Source organism: Ylistrum balloti, unplaced genomic scaffold (assembly GCF_031769215.1).
Source record: "Ylistrum balloti isolate Yb309-2 unplaced genomic scaffold, AGI_CSIRO_Ybal_v1 Utg369576, whole genome shotgun sequence".
In the NCBI taxonomy this organism is placed as follows: domain Eukaryota; kingdom Metazoa; phylum Mollusca; class Bivalvia; order Pectinida; family Pectinidae; genus Ylistrum; species Ylistrum balloti.
In genome coordinates this window covers 748,665-762,188 of record NW_026781869.1, presented here as the reverse complement: position 1 = coordinate 762,188, position 13,524 = coordinate 748,665, and the positions used below count along the sequence as shown (strand labels likewise).

General features: G+C 35.8%; 1 protein-coding gene across 1 annotated transcript in view; it reads left to right on the top strand.

Annotated features, from left to right (window-relative positions):
- Positions 1–282: 282 nt before the first annotated feature.
- Positions 283–13,524, top strand: part of LOC132565387 (peroxisomal ATPase PEX1-like) — a 47,332-nt gene continuing 34,090 nt past the window's right edge. The window contains exons 1-15 of the mRNA XM_060230030.1: positions 283–381; positions 1,862–2,011; positions 2,192–2,275; positions 3,298–3,412; positions 4,076–5,097; positions 5,766–5,889; positions 6,615–6,852; positions 7,900–8,135; positions 8,426–8,596; positions 8,983–9,137; positions 9,799–9,967; positions 10,706–10,905; positions 11,355–11,489; positions 12,043–12,107; positions 12,528–12,587. Of these exons, the coding sequence (XP_060086013.1) occupies positions 283–381; positions 1,862–2,011; positions 2,192–2,275; positions 3,298–3,412; positions 4,076–5,097; positions 5,766–5,889; positions 6,615–6,852; positions 7,900–8,135; positions 8,426–8,596; positions 8,983–9,137; positions 9,799–9,967; positions 10,706–10,905; positions 11,355–11,489; positions 12,043–12,107; positions 12,528–12,587 (3,023 nt within the window). The remainder of the gene's footprint in view (positions 382–1,861; positions 2,012–2,191; positions 2,276–3,297; positions 3,413–4,075; positions 5,098–5,765; positions 5,890–6,614; positions 6,853–7,899; positions 8,136–8,425; positions 8,597–8,982; positions 9,138–9,798; positions 9,968–10,705; positions 10,906–11,354; positions 11,490–12,042; positions 12,108–12,527; positions 12,588–13,524) is intronic.

Sequence of the window (13,524 nt, the reverse complement as noted above, 5' to 3'; positions counted from 1 at the left end):
AATATGCCATATAACCCTGAATTTGACGACATATTGCCCAATTGTCCAACAACTTTTGAACCAAGAAAACGATATAAAATAATAGCCATAATATTTTTTTAAAAAAGAAAGAAAAATGTTATCTTTCTGCCCATTCCGCCGCTGAAATCACGATAAGGTAGCACAAGTTATATCCCTTGAAAATTTTCAAACCGGAAGCTGAAAATTAAAGATGGCTGACAAAAGATACTTTCACACCCACATGAGAGAAGTCCGTTAGCAGTTTTCTGTGTAGGCGCCAGAATGAGCTTCCATGTGTTGACTGTTAGGTTTACAGCCGACAAAAACTGTTTTGTTGCCCTGCCACCAGATGTCAGCAAGTCTGCTTCAAAAGATGGCGAGGTAAAACAGCACTGTACAGAGTGATATCCATTGGGAATCACTGTCTGCATCATTTCGCTTCCACTTTTTTTTGATGATTCAGATTTTTCTTAATTTCATTTGCGAGGCATAATTAATTTTTTAAACTGGAGTATCCTCTAGACATGCTATCTCTCATTTTTGTATCACCAAGTATTATCATATTTCAGACAATAGTGATTTTATGAGGTCGTAAAGAGGTCCCGATTTCACTATTATAGCGGTATTCCACTACATGCTGAAATCCTTGTCCTATACGTTTTCGCCTATACTATACACCCGAAGGTTCATATTATGATTTTTAGCATTTGTGATAGGATGTTTTAATCGTTATGTCAATGTCGTAGTTTGACAATAACATGAAAGATTATGAGCGTTAAAAATCGCCACAAGATCTTTCGAAGGCATACATAGGAATCTATTACTTTTGACTGATTAAGCTACACCCAACAAAAAGCAACAGTCGAGATATGTACCTCATCATCTTGTTCATTAATACAAACTCTCTTACACACCATCTGTCTATACAGTAGTTACTGAGAAGTAGCTATATATATATGGTCTTTCAGATACCAATGAACCAACACAATCCTCAATATTCCTTTTCGACTAGAAATTCCAACAACATTTTCAGGTGTTTTCATATAGTAATTACATGTGACGACACAAAATTTTTTTTTCTTATGTAATATACTTTAGTAGCCAGAAGTGTTCTGATGGTTTTTTTGTTACTGTCAACATTACATGTACAAACATTATAGCTGAGCTCTTCTGTCTCGTTTTACCAAACAACTTTGACAAGCTGAAAATGCTCGAATGGTAAACATAATGCTAGTGTTATCAATATTGTACCCATATGTAATAACACTATGTTGATGTCAAAACTCGCTTTCAGGCTATTGTCATAAATAACAAAGTATTGTTTGTTAATTTTATATGACATGACTACTCATGTGAGATCATTTATGTATACCATAATGAAGTTTGGGGTTTGGGTAAAGAGTCCGGATAAACTCAAGACATCATCGATGATCAGCTTTATTTTACAGAGTAATGAAGGACAATAGAACAATCCTTCATTTGGCCCTCACAAGTGATTATAAGAAAAATAATACCAAAGTTTAAAAATTAACATATGTTTTAATATTGAATCTTCATTTCAAGTGAAGCTAGAAATCATCAAAATTTATCAAAATAGTAAACAGGAGACAGTAAGAATATTCAAACTTTTTTGAAAGGAAATTTTGTGTGAAATCTTTCTGCTTACTCATTTTTATTTATTTCAGTAGTTTTGAAAACCAAAGATATCACAGATACTAAGGCATTGGCCAGGATTGGAAGGTTAGATAATAACAGTTAAAAGTTAGTGGTTAGCAGTTAAAATCTCATATTCTGTCGAACGACAAAATGGCTGAACTGTTAAGAATTATGATATACATGATGAATATTGGCTCTGTTGTAGGTCAGTGTATTTGAACTGACTTTTGGAGATGATTCCAAAGTGTTTGTGAGCTGGTCAGGGGAGATAATCCGAACTAACACTGGGACAGATGGAGTATTGCAGGTCAATGGATTGTATGGGAGCAAGCTCGGACTAAAGGATGGAGATCAGGTATCCTCGTAGTGGACTCTAAAAATGATCCTCAATACTTGAATAACATTGATTAAACATGCATCACAATTAGTAAAAGTCTTGTAGAAAAAAAATGATTTAGATGAAAAAAGCCCTATACACTGTAAAGATAAAAAAACCCATCTGTACTATGTTTTTTGCAATCTTTGCTTTTCCCAGGTGATAGTGCGCCATACACCTGGTGTCCATGGAGCCACACAGGTGGCAGTGGAGCCCCTGTCAACTGACGACTGGGAGATACTTGTAAGTACAGAGATTGTATCAGGCAATATAACATCTTGATCCAGAAGCACAACCATTTATTTTTATATCTGCTGTCATTAAGGACACTACAATGTAATTATTGTTGTCAATCCTGTTTATGTGTGTTGTCAATAAACTAGTGTAGAATGCTGTAGGCAAAACTTCTATTCTTAGTTTGAGTTGGGACTAAAATTTGAATTGCCAAATCTTTTATTTAGTGCCAAGTTTTTAATGTATGTGGCTATCATTGTCTAGGTTATTTTGTGTACATTACAAATTAAAAAAAAGAATAAAAGAAAAAAAGCACTATTGTGTTATATTCAGTGTTAGAATATTTTGACAAATCAATGTTAAAGCTACATTATTATTAAGAAGCCTCCTCCCCCCAGGCAACCTCCCCCTAGGCCAACTCCCCCTAGGCCACCTCCCCCTAGCCAACCTCCCCCTAGGCCACTTTCCCCTAAGCCACTTTCCTCTAGGCCACCTCCCCCTGGGCAACCTCCCTGATGCCACCTCCCCCTAGCCAACCTCCCCCTAGGCCACCTCCCCCCAGGCCACCTCCCCCTAGCAAACCTCCTAGACCACCTAGCCCTAGGTCACCTCCCCCTAGGCCACCTCCCCCCTAGGCCACCTCCCCCTAGGTCACCTCCCCTGAGGCCACCTCCCCCTAGGCAACCTCCCCCTAGGCCACCTCCCCCTAGCCAACCTCCCCCTAGGCCACCTCCCCCTAGGTCACCTCCCCTGAGGCCATCTCCCCCTAGCTAACCTCCCCCTAGCCAACCTCCCCCTAGGTCACCTCCCCTGAGGCCACCTCTCCCTAGGCCACCTCCCCCTAGGCAACTTCCTCCTAGGCCACCTCCCTCAGGCCACCTCCTCCAAGGCAACCTTTACCAAAAGCAAAAACTAAAATCTCCAAAGGCTTCAAAAGAAACTCTTATTTATCAGCCCAGTTGAAAATTGTACCATTGCTATATCTACATATTAATCAATACTGCAATTTTTGCATGTTTGTTTTTTAACAGGAGAGACATGCAGGTTTTATAGAGAGTCACCTGTTGGACCAGGTGAGAGTAGTGTGGAAAACTCAGATCTTACCTGTGTGGGTGGAAAAATCTACCTGTGTCTTCCTTAAAATAGGTAAGTTAAAATAAAATCTAATTTGTGTAATGTTGAAAATATTTTTCATCGCCATGCTTGATTCTGTTTAGTTTTTTGATAAAATCACTTTAATGTAGGGAGATTTAAAACACTGACTTACATTTGAACCCCTCTTCCCCATCCTCTTAGAAAAGCAAACAAATATTCTAGTGTACATGTAAACACAAGTTAAAAAAATCCTAATTAGTAATATTTAGTAATATTTGAAGTTGAAATTATTGTTTATAAATTTCATATCTATGGAGACTTGAGCATTATGTGTTTACCTGGCAGGGTGAAGATGCTTTCATGTATCATCCATATTGATAAACATATGACATTTAACGTCCCAACATCTGATGATAAATTCTGCTACCATGTATTAAGAAATCAAAAGTTCTGATAAAAAGCATGTCATGTGAAATACAAGTTTGCTGGACTAGTCCATATATATCTCATCCCGATCTATTGCTGTTCAGTTGATACCAAGCAAATGCTATCTCATCGTCAAGTAATATGCCAATCCACTGACCTTGAGTTCAAATTTATATTCTGACCACGGAGGGTGTTACGTGATGGTATGTCCAGTTATAAGTATATGGGTTATTCTAATGCCATTGTTTCCATGTCATTTCTACACTATAGATAACTATTTATTAACAGGTACAACTGACCCAGACAAAAACTGTGTGATTCTCAGAAATGAGACCGAAGTGATTGTGTCACCGAAGGTTAGAAATACCGGTAACTCAAACATGACTACAAGTGGAACATCGACCAGATCCAGTCAATCCCGTGAGTCTTTTAAAGGCCACTTCAAAAGGTTATCTAGTAACAGTGGACAGAGTGAGGACAGCAAGCACAGCTCAAAAGCAGGAAGTCGTCGGGACTCCTCTGATGGCGGGGGGCCATCGTCATCATCAGAAAATGGTTCGCCATCTCGTTGGGGCTGGAAGGAGCTTGTACCTTGGATATTAGGAGTACAAAAAATTAATGCAAAGTTACAGAGTTTATCTGCGAATCTAGAACGCAATGATTTAGTGCAAAAACCAGATAAATTTCCAACTGGCATGAACTTTGTACTGCGTGTTCAATCACTTAAGATCACTTATAATATACTCGCTAAAAGTTTGAAGGACAGTTTTAAAGATGAATTATCTGACTCGGATGAAAAATCTCTGTTTCTTCAACAGCCTGCTACAGTATTTGTTAATCATAAAGACATCCATGATCAAATTGATAGAGAACTTACTGAAATCCCGACATTTTTCTACGCAAGATTGTCAAAACTTGTCTCCCCAAAGGAAGAACTGGAAAAGCAAGTAGTCAGTCAGAAAAAAGAAAAAGAAGAAGAACCTATTGACAGTAAAAATCCGCAGAAAAAGCTAAGTGGATCATCAAATTCAATGTCATCTAGTGGTCGATCAGATAAAGAAAGTCGACCGGTAAGCTGTTTTGTAAGAGTTGTAGTCATTGATCATAAAAAAATGAGCTGCGATAAAAACTATGAACACATGGTTGTAACACTATTACAAGAACAGCAGTGCATACCTGGTCATGTGATCATCAATAATTTGTTACGACGCTTGCTGGAACTTGATGTGACAAGGAAGGTATGGCTGCAGACTGTGGCCCCGCCCCAGTCTTGTAATGCCCCCTACCAGCTGTATCCAGTAGGATCTGTGGTAAGTCTTCATTTTCAATATTCCATGAATAAAATGACTGTGAAGGGAGACCACTCAATTCCAGTTAGCTAAAATATTTTTGTTTCATATTTTTCTCAGTTGTGTCATTTTTTTGGATCAAGTCACTCTCCTAATTTATGATGTTAATGCATGTTTTATAGATTGCACCTGACAATTAGCCCCTGTCTGGTAATAAGCCCATTACTCATATAATTGCTTTTTAAGAATCAGTTTTAGTACATGCTTTTTCATTGTAATAAGTCCATCTCCTGACTTTGAGTCAGAGGTAATATGTAAATCCAAGGACTTATTGTTGAGATAAATTTAGTATTATTTTTTATTAATAGTAATTTTTCCTATTTAAGAACAAAAATTCACTGGTGCTAAAATTTGTATTACCAGTATGCAGAGTAGATACTACATTCTATCAATAGTGTGGATTTGATAACTAAAATTTCTGATTAGCAATTTCTGTTTATAAAAATAGATAACAAAAACTAGATTACAATACATACTCTTTATGTTATCCTTCTTTCTATTGGTCCATATGTGTGAACGAATGTGTTATCTAGGTTTCTGTCGGTTCAAAAGTATGGCAGAATATGTTATCTGTCATTCTATTTGTTCCTAAGTATGGCTGAACATGTTATCTGTCTTTCTATTGGTAGCCAAGTCAGATGTCAGGGTTCATGATTGTGAAAGCATTTATCAACTGGTTGAAGTATTCCACTGACAAAAGCATGCCTCTGGTTGTTTTTCCCGGGATTATGGTGAAAATACCGCTGTTTCATTGTAAGTTCCAGGGTTGGATAAGTCACCTTTATGAAATACTGTTGTTTAAATCATGGCTGTCATCAGTTTGCCAACTGTTGTGCCCTACTGATATTTATCAACGTTTACTTTATACAATATCTCCACTTAAACTGTTCAACAGACTTTAACCAAATGTTCATTGTAAAATCTCTTTCCTCAAACTATCAGGGACTTTGTCACTTAGACTTAAGATTGCAAGTGATCATAACTGCTGAAATTTTGCAAATGTAAAAAACGTCAGCCTGCTGAGATCAAAAGGTTCACAAATCTGTGACAACTGTGCTCATTAGGGACACATGAAACAAATAGAAAAAGTTGTTGCTGACTGTTCTCCACCTCTCTCACCTTCTATAAATGACCTTTCTCCTACACAGCTCAAAACCTCTATCATAAATAACATTCCTGGGATTTCTATTGAACAACTCCATTGAAAATGACAATTATCAAGAGTCTTTGTTATGAAATTTTTTGTTGAAGTTTTCAGAAAATAAAGAGCAAAAAAGAAAAACAAAATGCCAGAATGAAAACCTATTAAGTTCACTGTGAATGATGCCTTTTGATAAGTCATGTATACCTAAAGAAAAAGAGTACATGGTAAATGAACTCAATTTTTACATTAGCATTATCTTATAACAATATACAGAGGACACCATAAAATGTCTGATAAAAATAAGTAATTGATAAATATACTGTGTTTATTGTAGCAGTAACCATGGAGTTACAGGTGACTTATACAGAGAGTGCTGATCAACCACTACCCGATGGTTTTCGTCTGCTGAGCACAGAGGACACAGAACGAGTGTCCATCTCGGCCAGTACCAACTTTAAATCCACTATGGATAACAAGCTTCCATTTCGACCTATGTTGATCTACTCAGATATGTATGGTGATGTGGCTGACTTTGATCCCTCAGTACCCACAAAGCTACTGAAAAATTTAGGGTCAGTCTTAACACAGCTTGGCAAAGAAGCATTTTATAAAAAAAATGTCATACCTTCAATCACTTGACCAAGAGAAGGAAATTTTCATTTTGCAAATGAATGCATACCAGGTTATTATTAAGATCATATTAACCTGTTTTGAAGTTATATAGGTATGAAGATTTCTGTGATAATATATAGAGGTATGAAGATGAATGATCATATATACAAAATTATGAAAATCTCTGACATATGTACAGGTATGAAGATCTTTGACATATGTACAGGTATGAAGATCTTTGACATATGTACAGGTATGAAGATTTTTGACATATGTACAGGTATGAAGATCTTTGACATATGTACAGGTATGAAGATCTTTGACATATGTACACATATGTACAGGTATGAAGACCTTTGTGATCATATGTACAGGTATGAAGATCTTTGACATATGTACAGGTATGAAGATCTTTGACATATGTACAGGTATGAAGATCTTTGTGATCATATGTACAGGTATGAAGATCTTTGACATATGTACAGGTATGAAGATCTTTGATCATATATACAGGTATGAAGATCTTTGATCATATGTACAGGTATGAAGATCTTTGTGATCGTATGTACAGGTATGAAGATCTTTGTGATCGTATGTACAGGTATGAAGATCTTTGTGATCACCTGGATTCCTATGCATTTTTTGATCAGTTATCTTTTGTTGTCTGTTTTTAATTATCTCTATTAAACATGACAATGATGAGTTTGATATCTGATTTATGGATCATGTATGAAAATTTTTAATTCTAGCAAGCTTTTGGTGAGCTAAAATGAAAACTTTATGCAAAGTTTTTAAAATTATAGAGAAAATGGAAACAAATGTAAAATCCTTTGTACCATATATTTGATTATTTTGGCAAATACGAATTGTACTGTAAAAAAGGTACATACTTGGATATACATATCTAATTTATATCTAAGTCTGTAAGTTGTATCAAGTTATTCTGTTTAAGAAATATTTTAATTCAATACAGAAATTTTCAGTCTAATTTTGATATCTGTTTACAGAGGATTTACAGAGTATGCTGAACAAGCTATCAGCCACATAGAGGTATGTTTAGGAAGTCGGCCTTTAAGTAACAAAATGTTCAAAATGACTCACCCTGGAATCAGGAATGGAATGCTCCTAATAACCGGGTCTAAAGGTTGTGGAAAGAGTTCATTAGCACGTGCCATTTGTAGGAGGGTAGCCGAGGTGCCTAATCTTGCCTATCTCTCACACGTGGACTGCAAGCCTTTAAGAGGTAAAAATCTATGTTAGACTTAAATCTGAAAATTGTAAATCTTTTGTAGAATTCATTACTGAAATACTGTCAAACTTTTCTCTATTGAGCAGTAAGTTTTATGAAGGTTTCTGTAAAGAAATTCAATTACCATACATTGTATAATTTTTTGACCAGGGCCTTATAGACTGAAAATTGTACCTGTACACCAAATTTCATTTGCATGAAAATTATTTCAAATATTGTCATAATCAAAACAAATTTGAAACTGTTAATCATTGCCTGTTAACGTTACTTCTTAAAATTTACAGGAAAATCTCCGGACAACATTTTGAAACACCTGACTTTTCTCTTTGAGGAGGTCATCTGGCGTCAGCCAGCTGTCATTTTATTTGATGACCTTGACCATGTGATGCCAGCACCATCTGGTCCAGAGGCTGAGATGAATGCAGAAAGTATTTATGGGTCAAGAGTTGCTGAAGGTAATATCTGATAATAAAAGTGAAATTGTAGTAAAGTTATGCCAAATAAAACGTTTTGTGTAAGGAAAGATAATTTCAAGTTGTGTTGTTTTGTCAAAAGTTTGCCATTGATTTTTGAAGATAGAATTTCATCTGAATATTCTCAGAGTTTGAAAACAGACAACAATTTACTCTTAATGGTTGTTAAGGAATATATCTTTGCTATACTAACAAAATTTCACATAAATCATAATGAATTATACTCGGTAGACACTTATGATACTCGTTGATTTTCATACTTTCTTTTTCCATCAAAATTCAATGATTTTACAAATATTTTACAATTTTTTAAAAAGACTATCACGCTATCATTTTTTGATATTTTTTATTGAATCTGAATACTTCAGTGTTACGAGACTTACTGAGGAAGGAAATCAATAACGGCAGTCGAATAGCTGTCATAGCCACGAGCCAATCACGAAACTCCTTGCATCCCCTGCTGACGTCTTCCCGAGGGACACACTTTGTCCAGTCTGTGATCAACATACGCCCACTTAACAAGGTAGTAAATGTTGTAAACAGGCGATAGTAAATGTCGTTACCTAACTCCATAGTTATTTCCAAAGAACAAATATATTGTGAAAAATTTATTTTGTTGAAGTGCTTATATGTTGATGAAATAGTCAGAACTGTTGCAGAGTTTTTTAGACAGCCTATTTAGATGAAACCTGTAGGATATTGTCCTCCAGACATAATACAGAAATGAAGATTAAAAGTGGCCATAAATTCTTTGTTCTATAATTTCTTAGTTTCCAGTCAATTATCCTTGATTTAAGATTTTAAAGTAAATAACATATACATGTACAGTGTCTTTCTAAGATCATCAGGAACAAGAGAAGTGACAATGATGCAAAGTCTGTACTTAATCATGCTAGTACAGAAGTTTAAAGCTTCTTACTCTTAATTATGGGAGACTTTTCAGATGCTATCACAGAATTGTGATAATCTCAGCTGCATGAGAAACACAAACTGCCCTATGCAGGGATTTAAACCATGTACCTCGGTTCTGATGTCTGATGCTCAACTGATAGAGATATCACAGTCCCCTTGTACAGAGAATAAATTCTATTTTAATTTGCTGTCTTGGAAACAGAAACAACACATTTTGTTGCTTTTGCATGGGATGTTCAAATATACATACGTCCTTATTTATTTGTCACCAGGAAAAGAGGAAAGATATTTTGAAGACAATCATTAGGACGCGAGTGTCTGAGGCAACGCTAGACAAGATGGACTGGGATTGGTTGCTTGGTAAAACGGAGGGATTTGTTGCTAAGGACCTTGACACCCTTATTAGTAGAGCCATCCACGCTTATACTCTTCATGGTAGAAGTAAGTTAACCAAGTTCAGTTGTCCTGTCCAAAATTTACATTTTGTACAGCTACATAATTTTATTCCTGTACACTTAGTCTTTTATATTACAGAACTTACATTGACATGAATAAAAAAAAAATGAGTTTCTAAGTTTTTAAATGTAACAAAGGCAAATATTAGTGTTAAATTTGTAATATTATAATAATGAGTTTTAAAAGTCTTTTCAAAATCATAATCCTTAATGTATTTGTTTCTTTGCAAATATGACAGAGAGCACATTGTCCATATCATTCTTGTAGTCGTTTAGACTCTGTGTATTGTCTCCTTCATTTTGATCATCCCCTACCATGCTGTGTCATATTTTAATCTATTAACGTTTTTTGATCGTATTCTAAATTCATGACATCATTTGATCATATTTCTTATGTAAATGGACCAACATTTTAGATGATGAAGCATTATCTGTGTTGAAAACATGAAAACAAGACCAGCAGTTGTGATGATTACTGTAAAATCAGATATTCTGATGGTATTGAATTTTGTTGCTTTTTAAAAAATACTGCTGGTTTTGACTTGATATTTCTGGGTGAATTCCTTGGCAGTACTCGGGGAATCCACTGGCTTCATAAATTATTTATTCTTTTGTTGACATTAGAATTCAGAGATTTTACAATACCCATGCAATCAATGAAAATAAAACCTCCACAAAAAATAATGAGTTAACAGTAGTTGACACTGAACAACATTTTTTTTAGGGGACGTGTTTCATACAGACCACTCTGAAGAGGACTTCAACCTCGAGATGGCCGACTTCAAACATGCCATCGGAGGATTTACACCTGCTTCCATACGAAACGTTCCCCTCCACACAACAGGTGAGCTTGGATGGGAGGATGTGGGAGGTCTCACAGAGGTCAAGGTCACCCTAAAGGAGACACTCCTCCTGCCTAGTAAGGTAAATACAAAGATGTCATTACCTTGTTATATAATTATCAGACTTTATCAACTCAAAGGCCATACAAAATCTTCACAAAGCGAGGCCAAGATGTTATTTTGTCTGTGTTCACGACATAATGAAATTCTATTTTGATCAGTTCGTCAGAAAATATAAATGCTGCTGTGACTAACTTTGATGAGAGTTAAATCAGATATATAGTACCTTCAATTCAAATCAGGACAAAGTTAGAAATTTGGGTTTTTACTTCTTTCAGGATAAGAGAAGAGATTTTGAAAATGAACTTTGGAATTGTAGGTCATCAAATTGTGAAAAGGAATGATTGGAAGTGTAGTATTTAGGTTTTTTGAAGCAGGAAATATCAGGAATGTGTGGTGTAACTATAAGATTTGTTTGATCACAAGAGTAGGATACTATGGCTTCAGAAAGCATTCATTATTTGTTGACAGTATCCTGAATTGTTTGCATCGTGCCCTCTGAGGCTTCGGTCCGGACTTCTGTTGTATGGAGCACCGGGGACGGGGAAAACTCTTCTAGCTGGCGTTGTGGCCAATGAATGTGGCCTTAACTTTATCAGTATTAAGGTAAGGCCCATTACATAAATGAGAATTGGCACACATGTGTTGACCTAAGGCAATGAAGTTTGTGTGTGTGTGTGTGTGTGCATGTGTGCGTGCATGCGTGTGTGCGTGAGTAACAATATATATCTATAACTCTGTATGCTAGTGTAAAATCTTGTCTATTTAATATAATGTTGACAAAAAACTTAAATTTTATAAAAACAAACTTAATTTGAACTTATTTGTTTCTATTAAGCTTGATGAAGTGTATTACGGATTATTCCATTAAAATTTAGGCAGTTGCTTTATGAAAACCACTTGTCAAAATGGGCGTAGTTACTTTCTTGCCCCATTTTGTAAATACATTTTTATATTGACAAAAAATGTCAGTCTTTGCTGTATGTTGTCTAAATTATCCTATCAATTAGAGGTATTAGATCTTTGTGATTTATGTTAAAAATTGCATGTTGATATTTTTCCTTTGGTAAATTTTGTTTTGAAATGAATTCATGTCACACAAATAATTTCACATGTCTGTTTGGTGAAATATTTCATGTTAAATTACGGATTCCAACAGGGCCCGGAACTACTCAGTAAATACATAGGAGCCAGTGAGCAGGCTGTGAGGGATACATTTATTAGGTAAGATTTACTGACATCAAAGAGGGAATCGGTTGGAATCTTTGTATTGTTGTGAAATATATACTTTAGATTGACTTGAATTTAATTTACTTATACAGGGAAACTGTTGTCACAGTTGAATTTATTAGCCATCTGGCGAAGCAAGCTAATAAATGATGGGCTAAATTTTTATGACATAGCTAAAATATATCTTGTCATAAATATTAAGTAAATTTAACATTGGTTGAAAACGGTGTCATGAAAGGGTGAAACAGTAATAATTATTAAACTTCTCCACCTGTACTACAAATGACTTGCTTTGAAATGTTTACATGTAAGGTAAAGATCTCAGCTTGAATAAACAAAGTGACATATATAATGACAATGACATTATTCAAACAAATATGATATTACAGGAAATACAATTATGATTGGTTTCAGGGCCCAAAGTGCCAAGCCATGTATCCTGTTCTTTGACGAGTTTGACTCGATTGCTCCTAGGTAAATTGTTTAACAAATGGTACAGAGATAGACTTTTAGCCTAAAGACTAATTTTTTGAAAGGCTATGTATAGTTGATCCAGTATTAAGTCTATTACTTCTAATGCGACATCAGAAATAACTATTACTTGAGTGGGTATGCATAGTTTAATTAATAATTGTTAAATTTTGATCCTAGTAAGATCACAATCATTTGTATGTATCCTATTTAGGGACTCAAACAAATATGACCTCTGCCCTAGAATGGTTGTAGTTGAATGGCTGCATAAAGGTTTATTACTGATTTTATAATGAAGACAACTGTGATTTGTCACACAACTGTGATTTGTCACTGTGATCTGTCACACAACTGTGATCTGTCACAGGTCACACAACTGTGATTTGTCACACAACTGTGATTTGTCACTGTGATCCGTCACACAACTGTGATCTGTCACACAACTGTGATCTGTCACACAACTGTGATCCGTCACACAACTGTGATCTGTCACACAACTGTGATCTGTCACACGTCACACAACTGTCACAGGTCACACAACTGTGATCTGTCACACAACTGTGATCCGTCACACAACTGTGATCCGTCACACAACTGTGATCTGTCACAGGTCACACAACTGTGATCCGTCACACAACTGTGATCTGTCACACAACTGTAATCTGTCACACAACTGTGATCTGTCACACAACTGTGATCCGTCACACAACTGTGATATGTCACACAACTGTGATTTGTCACACAACTGTGATCTGTCACACGTCACACAACTGTGATCTGTCACACAACTGTGATCTGTCACACATCACACAACTGTGATCTGTCACACATCACACAACTGTGATCTGTCACACAACTGTGATCTGTCACATGTCACACAACTGTGATCTGTCACACAACTGTGATCTGTCACACATCACACAACTGTGATCTGTCACAC